Here is a 21291-nt window from a genome sequence, read left to right on the forward strand (position 1 = left end):
TTTGAACTGTGGATAAAATTCAATTTATGCTTGCAGCTTCAATATGAAGAGAAATAAAATAAAACACTTTAATTTTAAGTTAGAAAACAGATACATTGAAAATATTTACTTGTCTGTTTTATATTTAATTATTGTTTAATTTATATTCATTTTAGGATTGCAGAAATCAAATTCAATCAAAGAGAAAATAAAATTTTAAATTAGCAGAAGGAGAATAAATAACAAGAAACAAGACAATAGAATAATTAATATAAAGTACTTTATATTCTTTATTAAGTTTACAACCTCAGAAGGACCTCCATTTAGCAAATATTATTAGATAAGCAAGGTATATTAGTTTAGGGGTATCAAATATCTAGGATACATTTGAGTATATAAATCAATGAATATATTCCTAACATATATATATATATATATATATATATATATATTATTACTAAAAATTCAAGAGTAATACATATCATGTTTTTGTAGTTTAAATTTATTTTTATATATTTTGAGTAGTATGTCAAAGTTAATCTAGATAACTTATTTTGCAACTTTCAAAAAATTTCTTGCATCCAAATATCTTATTTTATTACCTATTTAAATGAATTTTAGTGAAACAACCAAGAAAATGTTTTTTTAACTCATGAGTATTTTTTGTACAGAAGTATTTGTAGTAATGTTATCATGTTGAGCGGATGCTTTTTTATTTTATTTTATTTTATTTTCCCTCCATTTCATTATATTATTATTACATTAGGACTTGAAAAATCCATGTAGAAAGAACTATTACATACTAGTCTTACATTGTTCTAACCTTCTATTTGTAAGTCATAACCATTTTATCTTTGATGCAAGAGTAATGCAACCCTTAGTGGTTGGAATTGTGACAATAAGCTTGTGTTTGTTAGTGTATTATATTTATTTATTTTAACTAAGTTATTAATTGTATATGCAGGTTTGTAGTTCATGATAATAGTTGAATATTACAAAATACAAAAGTTTCCATAATCACGTTCTCTATGTAAGTCTATGTGGCATGAAAAAAGTTTATATGTTCATTGGACTACCTTTTTCATATGTTTGTTTGTCCTTGTTCAATGAACAAAACAATTTCATGACATGACATGGTTTTGCTGCTGTTATACCTACTTTCATTTTAAAAACTTGAAGGTTTCAAATGGTAAAATAAAATCAAAGTATAACTGCAAGTATGATAACAACAATGTGTTTTCTACCTAAACTGGGCACCTTTGATAGTTTTTGAAAAATCAAAGAGGTGGTAGGTCATTCGAAAAGGTTTCCAAATATCTAATTTGAGAAATAACGGTGTATGAGATTATTAGTAACATAATCATACAATTTTTTTGATGGAGCCATTCGATGGAATAAACTGGTAGTGATTGCATGCACAATATGTTTTAATATCATGTAATTAAGAAAAAAACATGGTGGAGATTTATTATATATATATATATATATATATACACACACACTTCCAATTGAAAGGTATCATCAAAATTTGATTTGGTTTGATTTTTTGTTTTGTTTTGTTTTGTTTTTTATGGTATGTGTCCATAGAAAAAATGGTGTTGGAGATGCAACAATCTAATCTCTTTGATTTGATACCTTTTATTTTATTTTATTTTATTTTTCTTTTTATTTAAAGAAAAGAATTTATTTCTTGTAATGGTTTCAATTAATCTTTACAAATTAAAAGAAGTGATAGATGAGAGATTATCTAAAATAGAAAGTATAAGCTTATTAATCAATTTTCATATTATGTTTTTATAATTATAAATTAATTTAGATCTAATAAATAATTTTAAAATTTTTAAATATAGATTTTAAATAATTTTAAATAATTTTAAATTTTTATAATCATTAAAGATATTAAATAAGTTAAATTGTGTGTCATTGAGAAATAAAAAACTTAACTTATTGTAGTTTCAAATTTATATTATATAGTTTCAAATGCCAACTAAAATTTATGTTATGTAGTTTAAAAATTGATCAAGAGCATTTGTAGTCAAAATATGTTTCTGCACAACATATGCTAATGAGATGCTTGATTTTGTCACCCTAATATTATAATATCTCTATGCACAAAATAAAACAATGTTACATCTTAGCATGAAAGTTGACAATCAAATATCTTATATATTATTAGAGACATTGGTGTATGCCTAATTTCTATCTTCTCCATAAGCATTTGGCATCTCATTGATTTAACATTATATTCTCAAAGCAAAGAAATAAGCTCTAATGCTAATATATATATATATATATATATATATATATTATAAAAATTCTATTTCTTAAAATATTTTAAAAAAATTAAAAAATTAAAAATATAACGAAAAAAAAATTTGCATACAAATCTAAAAAGAATTGAATTTTTTTTGATAAATTTATGTCTTTTATCACAACAAATTATAGTATTTAAATGGTAAAGAACTTTGTTACAATATGCCAAATTAAATCTTTAGTTTTTTAAAGATTACATTTTTATAAATATTAAAAATATAACAAAATTTTTTATTAAGAAATAAAACATATGACTCCATCTTTTATATACTACAAACTCATTGTGCAATAGATTGTATAAAATTCTTTATAAAACTTATATTATTTTTTTGGAAATTAGTTTTAAAATTCTATTTCAAGGATTTGGACAAGAAGTTTTATGTAATATTTGAAATACATCTTTGAAGTCTTTTTATTACTTTAGAAGAATAGAATAAATTAAATTTTAGATATCTTTTCAATAATATTTTATAAAAATACTTATTTAATTTCATCTAAATAAGCTAAAATATATATATATATATATATATATATATCAATATTCATAATCAAAATTTAGTTGAAATAAATAAAATTCTATCTAATTATAAGCTTCTATCAAAATTAATTTATTTTAAAAAATATTGTGAATTTAATTTTTTTTTAAAAAAATTAATTTTAAAAAATAAATTATTGGTTTCACAAAGTGGAAAAATGCTTAAAGAAGACTTGAATTTCAAAATTGCATAGTAAGTTGTATATAAGTTATAGTGTGCTATATCTTGTGAAATACTATTTAATCTATAAGATGAAGAATAAGTCATTTTTATACATGTAAAAAATTACATGTTTTTATTTATATTTAATTAGAATATATTATATCATAATATTAAAAAATCAATGGATTAATTTTCTTAATAATAACTATAATGTTAAAAATATATTTATATACTATTTTTATTCATATATTTTTATCTTAGAGAGCAAAAAGATAAAAAATAAAAAATAGGAAAAATTGCCATCTTGAATAAGCTTGAGTAGAGGCATGTTTTCTAAAACTTTGTTTCAAAATAAATATATTTATTTTAAAAATCCATTTAAAAAAATAAAAAATAAAAAATCTTCCTAACTAATTGTTCATAATTATTTTAGCATTAAATTGTTATAAGTTTTATAAAATATTGAATTAATAAAAACATGTCTAATGCTTACAATTCCACATTCATGAATTTCATACATTATTCAATTGACTCTTTTAACAAGATGTACACAATATTTCAAGATGTGAAGGAAATACTTAGTATGTATGTATATATATATATATATATGAGAATGTTAAATAGACCCAAGTTTTTACTAAATCAACCAATCCATGATGAAAAAAACAAATGACCTGGAATTTCATTTCTCCACTATTGAATCTCCAAGCAATCATATTCATCATGATAACCATATTCTTCATCAAGGGTGGATTGATTTCGTAAAAACATGGGTCTATTTAACATTCTCCTATCTATCTATCTATCTATTGGAATTCAAAACCAATTGACAAGTTCATTAATCAAGAAGATAAAATGTGCCCAACTTCACAACATTGTCACTGCATGAATCCAATAAAGCAAAAGACTACCATCAAAAAGTAAGCCACGTCTTTAAAGCTGGAATGTGGAGAGACGAAAGACAGGCGTCATTCTGGACAGCAGTCCCCCCGGGAAGGGGAAGAGGGAAGGGGGGAGTTAGTTAGTTAGTTAGTTAGTTAGTCAGTTGTCCAAGCTGATGGATATGATGGCGCAGGAGTGGGGGGCATGTAGTAGTAGTCTTAGCAGTAGTAATAGTAGTGATGTATTGCAGCACCAGATGATGCAAAGCAGAACGAGGAGGAGGTCCAGAGCTATGGCGTTACGCACTTTTACTTCTCCCGATAGCTGCTGCTGCTGGTTCCCTTGAAGGAAAGGAAGGAAGGAAGGAGCGACTACTAATACTGCGGTCATGCTGCTGCGCAGGCCATGCTGCTCTCAGTCCGCCTCGGCCATGCCTTCCTTCCCTCATCGCGGTTTCGTGTGAGCAGGTTTCCGGTCTCTCTCTCGGCTCGCGGTTTCCATCCAAATCTGTGTCATGCATGCTACAGCATGTCTGCTGCTACCAGTGGCCGGGTGATGCGATTCCTTGATTGCATCATGTCTGCCGGTAGGTATTGAGGTATCAAGGCTCGTGTCTGGGAGGAGACGGTGGCGCCTTGAAGGGTCTCATCTGCTGGCGAGCTGTCTGGTGTGGATCTAAAAAGTCGCAGTTAGACCTTTGGCTTCGACATAGTTACATTGGTGAGGAGGCGACGGTAGTGGAGTAGTGGAGTGGTGTACAGTGCTGTGCTTGAGCCTTTGGAAAACCAACTGCAGCTGGCATTGTCTGCGGGAAGTGTAAGGTGAGATAGAAACTACTGTAATTAAGCGCAAATGCCTTCTGGTTTTTTGTTACGAATTTAGTTGAATTTTGTTGCAAATGAAGAGATGACTGTTCAGAGTAGTACACGCTGTGTGGTACATGTGCTGAGCTTCGTAGGCGTGTGAATTCTCTTTGTTCAGATAAGGAAGGTCTTTTTTCACAGCGTTCTTGCAGAGGCAACTGTTGTGCTGCTCTGGAGTCTGGATGCTATGAGTGAGTGTGTTTAGAAGTGCTATTGCTGGGAAATTCAGGTTGACCTGAGAGAGATCCTCAGGGCATACTGAAGCGAGGATCGCGTTGGATTATCTTTCTCTATCTTCGCAGTGAGTAGCTGTGGAGAGTGAAGGACTGCGCGAGCTGGTGATACGGTGAAGATTTAGGTTGCGGCCTCGAACAGTGCATGTAGCGCTTATTGAGCCAAACGTCTGTGCGAAGAGATGTTTGGCCGATCAGCAGCCAACTCAAGGATGAGGGGCCGCAACGATATCAATGCTCAGAAACGCCGTGTGTTAGTCACCGTGTGTACTCTAGTGCTCATGTTTTCACTCGTCTCTTTGTATCTCGGCTCCTTCTTCAGCAATCGTAGGAACAAGCTCGCTGTACATTACATCTTCGATCCATCGGCTTCAGGTTTGGAGGCTAATCTCGTAGTTGACTCTAAGAATACAGTCCTCGAGAAAGGTGAGGTGTCGGAGAAGGTGGACGCCAGTGGTGAAAGATCTGAGGCCTCCGATGACGAGGAATCGGAGGACAAAATCGCATCCACCGATGACACACTGGAAGCGTTTCCTGTAAGTGCAGTAGACTTGTGGTGTTTAACGCGCTGTTTGATTCTTAGTCCGATCTCACTCTTCGAAATGAGGAGCGGCTCTAAGATGTAAATCACTAGCTCTGGTCAACTATTTTTTTTCCAACCGATTTGCTGTTGGTTGTGACAACACTAGGCCATCATTGCCATCTTCCATTCACTTTCCAGAAGAATTATCAATCTCTTCTTTCTACAGTTGCTTTGGTCGAGGTGGCCTTTGAAAGTTCACGTTCAGTGTTTTTTCTTGCACTCGTTTCATTTTTGTTCCATATCCATTAATAGCGTGAATGAATTGATGCGGGGTGATTTTTGAATATCACCGTTGTAGTGATTTATAGAGGATCAATGCTTGTAATGTGCAGGTGTGCGACGCTGAATTTTCTGAGACCATCCCCTGCCTGGACCTCAAATTGAATAAGAAATTGAAGTTGAAATTGAACCACCCCCTGATGGAGCACTATGAGAGGCATTGCCCTCCTCAAGAGCACCGACTTCAATGCTTGATTCCTCCTCCTCCTAACTACAAGGTATCACATACTCTGAGCATTTTAAAGGACAGATCAATCCAAGATTTTTTTAGTTGATGGAACCGTTTTCCGCTATTCCATTTAGGGCTTACTCGGATTTTATTTTAATCCTCCCCTCCCCCTCCGACATATCAAGATTAAGTGATTTATAAACTAACTTCTTAGTGTGCAAAAAAATTCATTCAGCTCAGCTTCAATCCTTTTGACCAGAAAAAAGAGGCTAGCATTTATTTATTTTCTCAATCAATCAGAGTACAGAGGAACTAGGATAATTACAGCCAGTTGTGTGAGTGGCAAAAGCAATGAACTCGAATGAACTGCACATATTTCAAGCTGAATGGCTGTGTAATTGCGTGCAGGTTCCAATCAGATGGCCTAAAAGCAGAGACGAAGTCTGGCAATCTAATGTGCCCCACAATTTTTTGGCAATTGAAAAGTCCGACCAGCATTGGATGGTTGTGAATGGCCAGAAAGTGATTTTTCCAGGTGGTGGCACCCACTTTCCCAACGGTGCGGACAAATACATTGCGTCCCTTGCAAAGGTATGTTTGCATCTTTGAATTCTCCTACACTGGGTGATGGAAAGTTACGTATGGCCTAATTAGATTTTTTGACGTGGGAGAAATTGACTCCCATTCAAGTGTTTTCTGAAATGTCTTCGACTGGAAAAAATTGATTTTTTTTAACGTATTCTGGAAGAGTCAAAAATTAGGTTGCTCTCGAAATATTTGTATCAGCGAAACTCTTGGAAATGCAAGCCCATACAGCAGACTTGCAGCTTGCATGGTTTCATGAACCTATAGCTTGTTCTAGTCTTGGTGGACATCTTGCTTTGTACTGTCCTTTCATGATTAGAGTAAATGTTCAGATTCAAAATAATGTTGGAGGGTTTTCTTTTCGCAATTATAGAGGTATTTTCCTCCCTTTCGATGCAGTCCACGCAGCAGAAAATTGTGAACGCTTTCCGAAATATTACTTGCAATTCGTATCTCTGCTTTCCGTCTCGTGTGGAATTTGAATCTATTCCTAATCAGATGCTTTACTCCAGTGTTTTTCCTAGTTGCCTGGATGAATGCGCTGGTGGTTGAATGTTGTGTGACGGAATAGCCAAATGTCGAATCTTCATTAATGCAACCTTGACAGTTCTAAGATACCGAGCAATCCTGCCTTTTCAAGATAGGCGGTTATTGCAATGCAGTTGGTCGTTTATTCCACCCCACGGTCCGTTGTACTATCTGCATTCATGGTTGTAGGTTGTGGGTTTATTGCATCTGCATGCAAATTTCACCTTGTGTTTTCTTCTTTCTTTCAGATGTTAAAGAATGAGGAAGGAAACCTCAGTATGGATGGAAAGATCAGGACTGTGTTGGACATTGGTTGTGGAGTTGCGAGCTTTGGTGCTTATTTGCTGTCTTTGGAAGTAATTGCCATGTCAATAGCGCCCAACGATGTTCATCAGAACCAAATCCAATTTGCTCTCGAAAGGGGTATTCCAGCCACTCTTGGTGTTCTAGGCACAAAGCGTGTACCATACCCAAGCAATTCGTTTGATCTGGCCCACTGCTCTCGATGCAGAATTGAGTGGCACCAAAGGGATGGAATTCTCCTTTTGGAAGTGGATAGACTCTTGAAACCTGGTGGATACTTCATCTGGTCTGCTCCTCCTGCTTATCGTGAGGATGTTGAAAACCGGCAAATTTGGAAGGATATGACAGAGCTTGTGACCAACATGTGTTGGACAGTAGCTGCCCATCAAGACCAGACTGTTATCTGGCAAAAACCTCTGACGAATGAGTGCTACGAGAAAAGACCCGAGGATCAAGTACCTCCATTATGTAAGACTAGCGATCCGGACAGCGCCTGGGAGGTGCCCATGGAGGCATGCATTAATCCTCTTCCAGGTTAGTTATCCGCATTATTCATTTTCATCTTGCCACTGCGTAATATTAATCTTGACCTTAAGGCAGTGAACAATGCTCCATGTATATCGTTCGCTTTGCTTTTTGAAATCGGTTGCGAATCTGAGTAGTAGCTTGTGAGTCCCACTTTGAAGAACAAAAAGGGTATCCGAAGCGGACCAAATATTCGGTAGGCGAGATTATCAAAACGAAATGTCCAAGGTTCGGTGTGATTCAATTTTGTGCGTTTTCCAACGCTTTTCTTGTACTACGCAGATGAAGGTCGCAATGTTGAACCCTGGCCCAAAAGAATGGTTTCTCCTTCATCACGACTGAAACAACTCAGAATAGAGGAGAAGAAGTTCCTGAGCGATACTGTATTCCTCCTAACTTTCATCCAACATTATTTGGTTTACATGTGTACATGATAATGCAGTTAGATATCAGATTTTTTCAACTAGTATTTGTCTCGATTAGGACAGAAGTTAGTGCTTCTCCTGCATTTGTCTTTTGGAGCTTAAACTAGTCCACAAAAATGACCAGAATTGTTGCAGTTGGTAGCTCTGTGGAACGTGAATTGCATGATGTAAAAGTGTTAGGGCTTAATTTGTGTATCTGTTTTAAATTCTATGCAGAATATCTGGAAGAAAAGAGTTGAATTTTATTGGAGGACTCTGAGGGCCGCAAATCAAGTAGAGCAGAGCAGTGTACGGAACGTAATGGATATGAAAGCAAATTATGGAGGTTTTGCAGCAGCTCTGAGGGAGAAAGATCTGTCTGTCTGGGTTATGAATGTGGTGCCATCATCTGGTGCTAACACTTTGGGACTTGTCTATGACCGGGGTTTCATTGGATCTTTACACAATTGGTAAACTTCCTGTTTTTCCATAAGACCTCAGCGAGTGTTCTGAGCTGTCCTCTTTTACTATTATTCAATGACCAGTTTACTACCGAACTCCAATGCTATCATGGCGAATTTGGTCTGAAGTGTGGCAAAGTTGTGGTAGACGTAGATTTAGCTGACATGGCTCTGCTGATATCTTAGATAGTTACTTGTTTTCCCAGTCTGCTGCCATTTCTGCGCTACGTGTTTAGAAAACAGAGATGAGGGTTTATGCAGTGGTCAAGATTGTGTGGTCTACCTAGGAGGTGGACACATTGAATAGAGTACGTGTTTGCTTGTGTTGCTCCTTAAGAAAATATGTTTTGTGAAACTTTTGGGCTCACACCTTGCGTATGTGACGGAACGTACAGGTGTGAGGCTTTTTCAACATATCCACGCACATACGATCTGCTGCACGCGTGGACTATACTTTCAGATATTGAAGGTCAAAACTGCAGGATTAAAGATCTTTTGCTGGAGATGGACCGTATTTTGCGTCCAATGGGCCTCGTCATTATTCGGGATAGAGCAGATACAGTTGATCGAGTAAGAAAGCTGCTCCCAGCTCTGCGCTGGTCCAACTGGCATCATGTAGTTGAAGCTGACGAGAGTGATCTTTCACATGAGGATGAGAAGATCCTATTTGCACGGAAGGAATTGTGGCAACCTGAAGACGTTTTGTAACACTCCTGGCCTTGATACCATAACTTTAGTAAACTGATTGTCATCCAAGGTACTAGAAGTCAAATGTATGCAATGTACTGTCGAAATTAGAGACGATGTTTTGAAATGCGGCCAGGCTTTGTCAGAAGCGTCACCGATCGATGGATGTATAAAGTTGTAAGAACCTGGTGATACTAACTTGCTTGAAGCCTGATTTTTGGGGCTGCAAAGCATTTTAACTGTCACCATCATCTACGTAGTCGGGTGATGGTTGACATTTACAACCAGGAAATATTCGAAAGAATGTACGCATGCTGAATGATTAGATAGAGTATTCAATTTATCTTGAGTATTGTTGGCATCTTCCTAATATGTTCCTTCAATTCTTGAAATTGTTGATCGAAGTCGAAGAATGAAGTATCATATTTGGTGCCTGAACAAGGCATAGCGTTGGTAAACAATGATTACTTCGCAAGAATGGTTGATTCTGGCGAGAACATGATAGCCCTTTAAATTTTCATAGCCTCTTACAGTAGGTTTTGATATGATTGAAAGTGATTTGAGTAACTGCCCAAAGCTCATTTTCATGTTCGTTGTTGCTGGATTTTTTGGTTTTCAGTTTTGAGACAAATCAAGTGTATGGTGACTAGATTTCTCAACCATCAGTTAATTAGCTGAAGTCACCAACTCATTTACAATCATTTATTGATGATCTCTATGTACTGGAAATAGGAAAAGACTTTTTATGTGTATTTTAATGTAAGCTAAATGTTAAAACACGAATAAATAGCCCCAGAAAATTGGCTAGATAGAAAATCCTGTGTGAATACTGGTAACCATTACATGATTTTTAGGGCTTGACAGAAAGTAACTCTACCTTGTTAACTTGCCATAGGAGTTATGAAAGAAAAGACATCAAAATTTGATATTTTTTAAAATACAATTTTGATACATCAAAATGTATGTTTTTTTTTTTTTTTTTTCCTTCAAAAAAGAGATTTAAAAGAAGTAATATAGAAGTTGTAGTATCAAAGGATTCTTGAAAAGATATCAACTTTAAATATAACAAGGTATCAACTTTAAAAATACGTAAAACTCAACTACAAGGATGTCAAAGTATTAACTCTAAATATGCTTGCATAGTAATTTAAAAGGCTTTATAGTATCGATTTTGAAGAATAGGGTATCAATAGAGGTACAAAAATCAAGATTTAGCTAATTTAAGCATTAACAAAAAAAATCTAATTAGTTTAGATATTTTTTAAATTTTTTTAAAAAGAAAATAATTATTTTATAGTCAATTAGATATATATATATATATATTGTATGTTTTTGTGTGCGAGGTGAATATATGGTAATTTTAAATTAATAGTGTAATTTAATAGTGATTAAATTTTAAAAATGATTATATTAGTAGAATTTGAGTAAGATTTTTGGAGAAAGAAATTACCATTAAGTTCAACCAAAAAGTAAAAATATTAGTGGGTACTTAAAATTTTAAAATTTTGTGATAGATTTGAAGTTTGTGCAAAAAGTTAAGAAAACTTGATTAGTGGTAGTTGTGCAAGAAAAATAGTTTTATAAAATTTTAAATGATTATTAATATTAATTGAGTTTTTTTTTATAGATTCATTTTATAGTAAAAAATATAAAAATAAAATTTTATTCACTTTTGTAATTAAATGTTCTTGATTTTAAACTTAATTTTATATCAAAATAACAAATATATCTTTGTTTTGGTGCTACAATAATTAATATCTGGGTGTATTGAGAATGGCTTGATTTCAAGGAGATTTTTATTTCTAAATAGAAAAGTAATATAATTAAAAATATTTATTTTGAGAGTTAATCAAGAATGCAGCTACATTAAAAAAATAAGAATAATTAAAGAACTATTTGGAATTTTTTTGTTAAAAACAAAAAATATTTTCAGAATAAAATGAGAGCAAAGCAACAAAGAAGAGATTTAAGATGAGAGTTTGACAATGTCAAAAAAAAGTTTGACCACCAAAATAAAAGGTGATAATAAAGAAGCAAAAATGAGTAATTTATGAAGGAATAACAATATTTCAACCATTGTAAGATCAATAATAGATGATATTGAGAATTATATATATATATATATATATATATACATTGAATCATATTAAAAGAATTAAATTAATATCAAGATTATATATATCAAATCAAGAGAGGCTAAATACCACTTAATTTGAAGGACATTGAATGATGTTAAAGATAATATTAGATATTTGATATTTTTATGTCACTTTCAATAGTTTAATTTCCTTTATGATGTCTCCAAATGTAAGTGGTTTTCCATCAAGAATTTCCATTGAAGTTGGTCAAAACTTCTTTGAAAGAATAAATTCTTGTTGTAATATAAATTTTCTATCCATAAAATATATCAAGGCTCAAGTGTCTAAAAATAATTGAGTTAGAAATTTATAATTTAAACTTGTAATTAACCATAGATTGTTTAAAACAAGATATAAGATTTGGTAGTAATATGAGATTTGTATTTGATGGTCTATAGTTATCTAATTAAAAGGCCCCTATTGCAATTGGCCAGCTTTATTTTTCAACTTTTTTATGTTCAAATTTACATTCCTTGCCTTGAATCCCTTTGATTTAATATAACAATCTTATACCTTATGACTTGCTTTTCTAAAATATAGTAGCATTTGTTTTTTTTTTCTTCTAGTATTAATTACTTAAATTAAATTATATCAATTTATTTAGGATTTGGCTTTAAAAATTAAGTTTCTAAAAACTTTGAAGTTGTTGTCATGACTTGAGTTGTTTTTCTTTAATAAAATCTTTGTTCTTAGTATCTTTGAAAGAATCATTTGTTTTATGAAATAACTTCAATAATAAATTATTCTAATAATTTTTTTTTACATTATTAATAGTAAAAATTTTACATATTGAAATTGATAAATAAGAGATTTTTCATTTCAATCCATGTTACAAGTAAGGTTTTGAAATTCAACAAAATAAATAATAACTTACTATGACTATTGTTATAAAAGTTAAAACTTTGTTTCTTTTCTCTTTTGTCAATCACTTTTTTCAAATGCAGTCATAAATACTTCTAAGAATGAATTTAGATCATATAAAATTTGTGAATTCTTTTCCATTAAAAATAAAAACCAAAAAAATACTCCTAATTCTAACAAACACTACAAATATTGAGAAATTCTACCTCTAAAAAACTCTAACAATCCTTTCTTCTAACCTTAATGATTTTTTTATAATAATCTTAATAGTTCAAAAAATATTAAAAATAAATCATTAAAAAATCATAATCACAAAATAAATCACTTTATTAAATTATACAAATAAAATAAAATTTATTTATTTATTTATTTATTTGACTTCAACTACTTACCTATTATTCTAGCTTATCAATCTACATACCACAACTTGTTTGCTTAAGGACCTCTCTTCACTTTAGCAACCACTCTAATTACCTTAATACTATGATTTCAACTACCTTTAGTTTATTGGAACCTTTAATTAAGTGGCTTTAGCAACACATTTGTTGTAATCCAATGGTTGAGCTGTCACAACTATTCTTCCAATGGTATGTAATCCAAACTTACAATTATATTAATTATAAATAAAAAATAAAATAAATAATTCTAATTAACTATTATATTTCATTGAAAAATTATACCTCTAAATCTTTGCCTTTGGTTATAAGAAAAGTTTATATTATTAAAGATAATATCTAGCTTTTTTAATCTTTATAAATTCACTTTCCATTAGCAATATAGAATATTATTCAAATAATGTATTATCAATCAATAACTCCTTGGAAGGATTAAAATTGCCATATACAATGTACAATAAAACTAAGTCATTTTGCATGCTTTTCCACATCGTATACAATGAGGTTGAAGAAGAAGAATTTAACATTGCAAAACTAAAATTTTCATGTGCATTTGGATTATACTTCAGCTAAAAGCTTTCAACATGTTCTTTGTCAATCTTGTTCAATAATCATGGTGTACCTAAACAAGCTTTTTACTAGTGTTGGAATACACCTTAATAATTCTTTTTGTATAAATATTGCTAGCTGGTACTTCTACAAGAGATATAAGTAATGAGTTGTATTGCACAAATTGGAAAGAAGAAATTGACTAATCTTTGAGGTTGTAGTAGTGATTGACCATAAGTACTCACTTATGCACAAAAGAGAGAATGTATCAAAGATGATATGTGAGCAAGTATGTGATCAAGTTGCCTAACATTTGCACAAAGAATGTCAAGTTACTATAAGTGTTGATACAATGAGAAGAGCTTTACATGTTGTAGGGCTCAAACCAAAGCAAATCCAAGCTATTTTAGCTAATAAAAGTACAAGCAAGTGGACAAATTATTAAGTTGTTTTGTAATGGAGGATGCAAAAGTATATCAAGGAACACAATTTCCATTAAATACAATTTTCTTGTACATATTAATGTGAAAGAGACATTTTTTCCTATCACAATGTACCTTAAACTATTATCTTGCACAATTTATGATTTATGATAACCTATTGCCAATTTCGCTACATTGTTGATCAAGGATTACAAGAGTTTGACTCAGTTTTGCTACACACTGTCATTGATGCATCTTTCCAATCTTCATCACACATCACAATCGTAAGCCTCAAAGCAGATTCCATAAGGCACAAGTCGTTGCATGTTTTGGCTTGCGTTTGCCTTCCCTTCCAAGGAAGTCATGCAACAACAAAAAAAAACAAACAAACTCGTGAGAACAGCACTACCACTTGAGGCACACGTTGTGCTCAATGATTTCACCAGAAGGTCGGGTTTCAGTAGGAATCATTCTCGAACCAACACCAAGAAATAGTTCATAAATAGAAACATTTCATATGAAGCTGATCAAGTCACATGGCAAGGCAGCTGATCACTAAGGTTGGTAATTTGTTACAAAAGAGGCGAGCTCCACTCTTTCAGCTTTGTGGACTGCTGTAAGTTCGTTCAATCGACCCTGTAGTTCGGGCCGGAAAAAGAATTTAACGTACCAGATAGGATGCAGTGGTGAAGCACTTTCACTAGATATCGTGTTTCTTCCACAAACCCATGTGCTTAAGTTAGTACATTAGACAATCTACTCTTTATACTGCAAGCATTAAGCAAAATGCTTCCACATTATAAGCCCACCCATCTCACCCAGTTGAAATACTTGCTCAAACCGAATGCTAATCCATAGTCTTTCACTACTGCAGGTTCATTTCGAGCTGTCCGGCCCTTGCTCCAAACGTAGAGGCCACGCTCTTGTCGACTGCCTGGCACCGTGTTATCCAGAACAAAGGCCACTAAAAATGCAATCACCATGTGAAGGGAAAAGATGGTGTTTAGTGCAAAGTTGGCCTGCCACATAAACACAGGAATGGGGAGGTCAGTGACGACGAGCTCATGCGATAAATCTTCACTGAAAAACTGGAAAACGGTGATGAGGAATTTCCTTCTTACATTCTTACTACTGGTGTTGAACGGTCCCTGAGCACCAACATTGTATGGCTGAAAAGAAGTGGGCAGTGACGAGCTAGGATCATACGCGTACTGCTGGAAGTAGGATGGGATAGAGAACGACAAAAATAGGGACAGCCCCACAATCAACACATTTCGGGAGCTCCCTGTTTCGCTGTAGCGCAAGGTGGATAAGCCCATGGCAGCCAGCATTGTCCACATGAAAACCAGGAGCCCTGCAACAATCACCTGTGGTATCGTTGCTATAAATCCCGAAATTTTTCCTGCGCATCCCATAATGACTACCTACTCAGTACAATTTCTCTCCCAGCACACCGACACAGATCCTCTGAAAGAACTCTCTTCATCACGGGTATTCAACCTTTTGATGGAGGAATGTCAACAACAAACGTATGTCTGAGACGATCCGCTGATATGGAAACAACGTACCAATAACTGACGCAACAATCAGGACGCAAGCACCAAATTCCACAGCGCGACGACTGCCCATCTTGGTAACTGCAATGGTGTGCACATTCTCGGTCAACGTGGTAGCCGCTGAACCAGTGCCCCAGAATCCTGCTAACACGCTTGTCAACCCCTCCAACCCTATGCTCCGGCTCACCACTCCGTGAGTAGGTGCTCTAGATGCCACCAAGAGTGATGAGGCATGGTAGGCGCCCACCTGCAAATTCATAGTTCACATACCCTTTTCCCTTGAGAGTTTAGAAGAAGTGGATTCTGGCAGAGTCGGGAGGCCATGATTAGAACAATATTTGACTACATTACAAAAAACCTTTCAGTAACGGAGATGAGACTAACCGAGTCAACCGAAGCAATAACTGATGCTACCATCATCACCACTGCGGTTTGCCAATGAAACGTAGGGACCCCCCATTGGAATGGATACGGGAAGCGGAACCATGCTGAAGTGGATAGGGCGTTAGATACGTCTGTTCGACAACTGAGCATTGTTGCCATCCGATCCTGGCACTCCGGCGTGAGCACTGCTGTCGCATTGTGTCGTTGGCTGAAGCTACATCCCGAGTAGTTGTATACTTTGGACTCCGTCAGCAGAAATGCATATGCCCAAGTTAGTGCAAGTCCCAGCGGCACCTGTGAGGTCCAAATTACAGTTGAGAGGGATCAGTTCCACGAAAAACAAACAGCCAGTTATGACATTTGGTAACATTCACAGGTATTTGAGATAGTTGCAAAGCAATAAACAGAACGAAGCAGGAAGAGATGCAAATAGACGTGACTTACAGCATACACTTGGAAAATTCGGTGGCCGAAGACAGTGAGCTTCCGGAGGTACTGAACAAGAAACAGGCAACGGTGACAAACTTATTGCGATGTGTAGATTTATTAACTTTATGTGGTTCTGGTCATCCTAGCCTCCATGATAGGGAGGCAAAATATGATTACGAGGTACTTAGAAGTAGACAAATTGCAGAACCTCTAAATGCTAGACTCATTTAAAGGGTGTAGTAGCAAGCAGAGATGTACAGAGCAGCAGAAGAGGTGATGGAAAAAAGGAAAATTAAATGGCTCACCAGCTCACCAACTTACCAAGGCAAAGAGCACAAGTGCAAGAATTTGCGGGATGCCAATCTCCACACACCTGCCGACGACTGAAAATCCGTAGGCAAAGAAGGCGAGTCCTACAGATGCTACAGTCGGTGCTACGACTACTGGATTAATTACCCTGCACTTAGACATTCACAAGATCGGTTTCTTGCTATCACTCGACACGGAAACAGTCTCAAATGAAAGAGACTAAAATAGACCCCAATCAATTATATTAAACTATACAGGATGACAACATTTAGAGAGCATTGAGTACAAAATACTGTCGCTTCGTAAAGAAGAAAGTGGAGACATATGGTGTTTGCAATTTCTTAGCAATGCCTGGTTGCCATTTCCACCCTCTTGGCTCACTTTAGAACTTGAATTTTATCTATCAAACTTGACTTGGACTAGAACCTTAGGAGTTGATGGACAATTACCTCAGAAGAAGTGACATACCGCCGCTATATCCCAAGAAAGTTTGGAACGCACCACCAATGATAACAGCACCTTGCAATTCCCTCATTGTTTTCTTGAACCTCTGAAAACAAAAACACCATAGCTCTGAGTAGGTGGTGGCGTTGCTTTAGAGCCTTCTTCTCATGCGAAGGCAGTTGTAACAGGCAAGGCAATCGGGAACCAAAATGAGGAAACTCGACTCCAAATGACAGACACAAGGCTTAATGATAATGAGAAGTTTCTTACATCTTCTTTGAGGTTATAAAATTCAGGGGAGAAGATAATAGCAAGTGCTGGTGCGAGGTGGACAAACGATGCTCCCTGGATCAAAGGCAACCTTGATCCGAAAGATGTGTGCAGTAGAGTAGAGAGCCCTGACACCATAAGCATGCTTGAAACAACACTGGCCGTGTCCTCCTGCCAGATTGCAAGCGAGAAATCAGCCCAAGTGATGTTCTGGATTTTTCAGATAAGTGCTACGCAAATTCAGACGCATGCCGAAGGAAGGATGGTATGCGAGCCGAGGGTTAGGGCTACTCACAGGCGTCCCGCCCATTGCAGGCACAATGACAAGAGGAATCAAAATGAGCGAGCCAGCAATGGAGAAATAATGTTGAATGCCGTAAAGGATCAACGGCACTGCACACATATTTTAGAATTTTAGTTCACAACCGAAAACAAGGAGCCCAAGTTCATAAAAACCACCTCACAAATTTTTACCACAACAATAGATCCCACCGAACTCCATTGCGGGTATTATGTGATTGATTTGGCGTCTACTCGCACAGGGAATTCGTTGTGGTCGCCGAGTGTTTCTCCTCAATTGAAAGCTTTTCTCAATCCTCTCGATCATCGACAAACTCACAAGTTCATTGACAAGACGTGAGTGCTTACCGAGACCAGGCGTCTCTCGAAGCTCATATTCCATGTGCAAGTGCTTCGAGATGACGAATCTGTCGTCGCTGTCCTCCGATTGAGACATGGCATCGACGTCCGGGTCTTTGAAGATTCGCAGGGGCTCTATCCGCAGCTGGCCGCTGCTGTTCCTGCTCACGTCAGAATCCATGTCCCTAGTCTTTGCAAGGTTGAACGGCCCGGGCGGTGCTCCAGCGGCTGCTTTCAAGGGGACCACCTCATTCTTCTCTGTGATCTCCTTCGTTCCGTTGGCATGCAACCCGTTTCTAATCCCGTTTGTGGCGACTCTTGATTCGTGGCTTCTCACGACGGGTGAATGTTCGGCAGAGTCGATTTGGGAATTCTTGGGGATGTGGGTAACATCGGACAGGTTTATTTCAATGTCGCTGCCGTTGCTGGCCCCCCGCTCCATGCCCTTGAAACTCGTGCGTCGAGCCCAGGAACCCATATTAGCGCGTGAATTGTAGCTGTGGCCGTCGTTGCTGGCTGGCCATGGACCTGGTAGCTTTGCTAATGACGGAGACTCTGAGTCGTATTCGACCACCTTTCCATCTCCAGATGGCTGCGGCCCAGGCATACCTGCCGACATTGCCGCCAACACTCTCAACTGTCGACCTCCGCCTCCTCACCCACACGAGTCTTGTACATTGGCGACCGAAGGCATGACCGCACGCAAAGAACACTACAACACCTGCTCGGAATCAACAATGCTTGCTCCCACAATGGCATGAGCGTAGTAAGGCTCGGGCAGGTCGGCGTGAACTAAAATGTAGTTCCTGTCCGCACGAGCACGAAACCGCTACAACCGACAACACTGCCGCATCAAAACAAATTGGGATTGTCAATCTGGATTCATGCCAGTTATTGAACTAGAACCAATGGAAATGAACGAATTAAGTATCGTCCATATCCGAGCTCCTCTGGAGACATTACATACTATGAACGGCTGGCTTTCGGCAACATCTGATAGATTGAGATGTCTTCATAGGAGCACGGAATTCAGGCATTTCGAATACCATTATTCTTGATTTCGAGCAGTAAGATTCAAAGACCAAACAACCTAATTGCAGATTCTGCTCAGTTGCTAGCCAGTTACTAGGACCAGAAACTACAAGATTTACCCATCAAAGGTGCATTCACAACATTCGATACATCAGAAGACTGCAATGTATGCACTACTCGCTAGGACTGCACACGGTCTAGCAACCAATACACTTAAAACTCACGAAATGTCAAGAAAACAAAAATTATACGTTCCAGTCCAAAGATAATCAGAGACAATTCGACCTCAGCGAACAATCAATCCTTGGATAATCATTAGTAAGTCTTCAAAACGTGTAGATTTCCTCGACACAAACCGAAAAGAGACAGTCTACAACTCAAAAAAGCTGCAAGATTTCACCATCAGTGAGATAGTGCGAAGACCCGCTATCACTAGAATCAATGGAGATAGTGCGCACGGAACTACATTCTTTCAGCCGAAAACACCGCTGTATCATACAAACAGAAAAGAAGCAGAACACAGCCCCTTCAGAACGACGCCGAGATACAAAGTAAACACAAGTAGAAAAAAGGGGGAAAAAAAAAACGAAACAAAACGAAAAAGCAACAGCACAGGTGCCCGACGATCTCCACAATGCAGCAATGTACACAGCTTGCAAACAACGGAAGTGACAATAGTGAGAGAAAATAAATTACGCCACAGAAATGAAATTCAAGAATCGGCTGAGAATGATCGCTCAGAGGGAAGGGGGGAAAAGAGGAGAAAAAAATAAGCAGCGCTTGTCACAAAAAAAGAAAAAAAGAAAAAAAAAAGAAAAAAAAAAAGCAATATGCGAGCAGACAGACGGACAGCGGGGATGACACACGGCAACGACGACGTCAAGGACATCACATGACTTCAGTCACACTTCTTGAACGTAGTCCCTGCAGAGTCTCTTGATTTGCTTACATGATAGCGGAGGAAAATCCCACCCCTTGAGATGGGTGCATCAAGTGGCCGATGCGTCACTGCAAGTCAGCTGCCGCACATGGGCTACTCTGCCACCACGACCACCTCCTCGTCACCACCGCTCGCTCTGCGCATCTCTCCCCCCATCCCTCCGTCTTGGTCTACACATCTACTAATCTCCTCCGTCTCGCCTTGTCTTTACACGAAATTTCTCAAAAAGCCGTCAAACAGCATAAAATCACCCACGTGGGCTCCGTGTCCCTAAGCATATAAGCAATCCTCTCGCTCTCTCTCTCACTCTCACCCACAATGGGATGCAGTCTGTACAAGCACCCTGCCCCGCCAGGCTTCTCTTACATTCCCCGCATGGTTACGAAAAACTCCGAGCTCGTCTGCAGAGGGGTGCTACAAGGGAACTCTTTTAATCCAGAGCCCGACTTCGTGACGACACTGAATTCACCCCCATGTACAGATTACCGATGCGCAATGGGGATGAATGTCGCTCGCACCGGGACGTATCGCATGCCAGATGCTAACGGAATCGCGAGACCAGCCCGGAATTAGAAAAGTTCCGCCTGACAGTGCGCTTCGAAGCCGAGCCCCAAAATCACGGACTGAGCCGGGCTGTGTCTGGCTCTCCCTCTCACTCGCTTGCTCGCGCTCGCTCGCTAAAGCATGGGACAATGGCGGGCTTGGGGCACACGCGGCGGTATGGGTCCACAAATCCTCGGGCGATAGCAGGAAGGGCAGAATGATGTTGGTGCCGGTGATGAATTACAGCCCGTGGCACAGTGTGCGTTTGGAACAAGGATGAAAGAGAGTGAGAGAGTGAGCAATTCCTACCGCTCGTCACGGTCGGTCATTGCCCTGCCTACCAATTATTACCCCCCCCCCAATTATTGCACTCCCCCCCTCCTCCTCATCGCTCCCTCGCTCGCTCTCTGACCCCCTCGCACTCTACCTCGCAATCTAGCTCGCTGTGCTCGCGTCGCGTCGCGTTTTGTGGCGTAGCGGCGAGTGGCGACGCGTCTCATAGATCTTGTTACTAGTGACTCATTTTCCTAGTATTAGTAAACTTTGTCACACTAATAGTATATATATATCCATATTTATACTGCATACATAGATGTCTAGTGTGTGTGTCTAGTGTATGCGTGAGAGTGTGTGGTTTTGTGCTACTGTAGAGCCAGGGCGAGTGATGGGACTCACCACAAGTTTGGAGAATGGGATGAGAGTAGCATTGATGGGGTTGTAAGGGAGGAATGGATTTGATTGAAATGTGAGCATGACGTGTATGAAATAATTGGAGAACTCTCAAGTACACGAAGAAGGAGCACAAGTTATTTCCTCGAACGTATTTGAAATCTTTTTTTATTGTGTTTGAGAATGGGGCCTTTATCGAAGCCATTCATTGGATGCTTT

The 21291-nt window shown here is 37.2% G+C and overlaps 2 protein-coding genes across 4 annotated transcripts; one reads left to right on the forward strand and one right to left on the reverse strand.

Moving 5' to 3' along the window:
• The first annotated feature begins 4289 nt into the window (after positions 1–4289).
• On the forward strand, positions 4290–9915 carry LOC112290316 (putative methyltransferase PMT3). Of its 2 annotated transcripts, none has more exons than XM_090255286.1 (8): positions 4290–4693; positions 4854–5504; positions 5884–6048; positions 6408–6590; positions 7361–7949; positions 8223–8323; positions 8582–8814; positions 9201–9915. In XM_090255286.1, exons 2-8 carry the CDS (start codon positions 5151–5153, stop codon positions 9511–9513), a joined length of 1938 nt encoding a protein of 645 aa, XP_090111412.1. In that variant the 5' UTR covers positions 4290–4693; positions 4854–5150; the 3' UTR covers positions 9514–9915. The 2 variants fall into 2 exon arrangements, with proteins under 2 accessions (XP_090111412.1, XP_024392234.1); XM_024536466.3 differs by having other exon boundaries at positions 4552–4693; positions 5038–5504; positions 9201–9833.
• Positions 9916–14349: 4434 nt separating this feature from the next.
• On the reverse strand, positions 14350–20435 carry LOC112290725 (nucleobase-ascorbate transporter 12). 2 transcript variants are annotated; one of them, XM_024537350.3, is made up of 11 exons: positions 19870–20435; positions 17898–18732; positions 17545–17642; positions 17250–17420; positions 16985–17085; positions 16548–16683; positions 16242–16292; positions 15798–16091; positions 15426–15660; positions 14979–15259; positions 14350–14876 (listed from the first exon to the last, which is right to left on the reverse strand). In XM_024537350.3, exons 2-11 carry the CDS (start codon positions 18505–18507, stop codon positions 14655–14657), a joined length of 2199 nt encoding a protein of 732 aa, XP_024393118.1. In that variant the 5' UTR covers positions 18508–18732; positions 19870–20435; the 3' UTR covers positions 14350–14654. The 2 variants fall into 2 exon arrangements, with proteins under 2 accessions (XP_024393118.1, XP_024393117.1); XM_024537349.3 differs by having other exon boundaries at positions 14350–15259.
• Between the last annotated feature and the right edge of the window lie 856 nt (positions 20436–21291).

This window comes from Physcomitrium patens, chromosome 13, assembly GCF_059467195.1.
Source record: "Physcomitrium patens ecotype Gransden chromosome 13, ASM5946719v1, whole genome shotgun sequence".
Taxonomy (NCBI): domain Eukaryota; kingdom Viridiplantae; phylum Streptophyta; class Bryopsida; order Funariales; family Funariaceae; genus Physcomitrium; species Physcomitrium patens.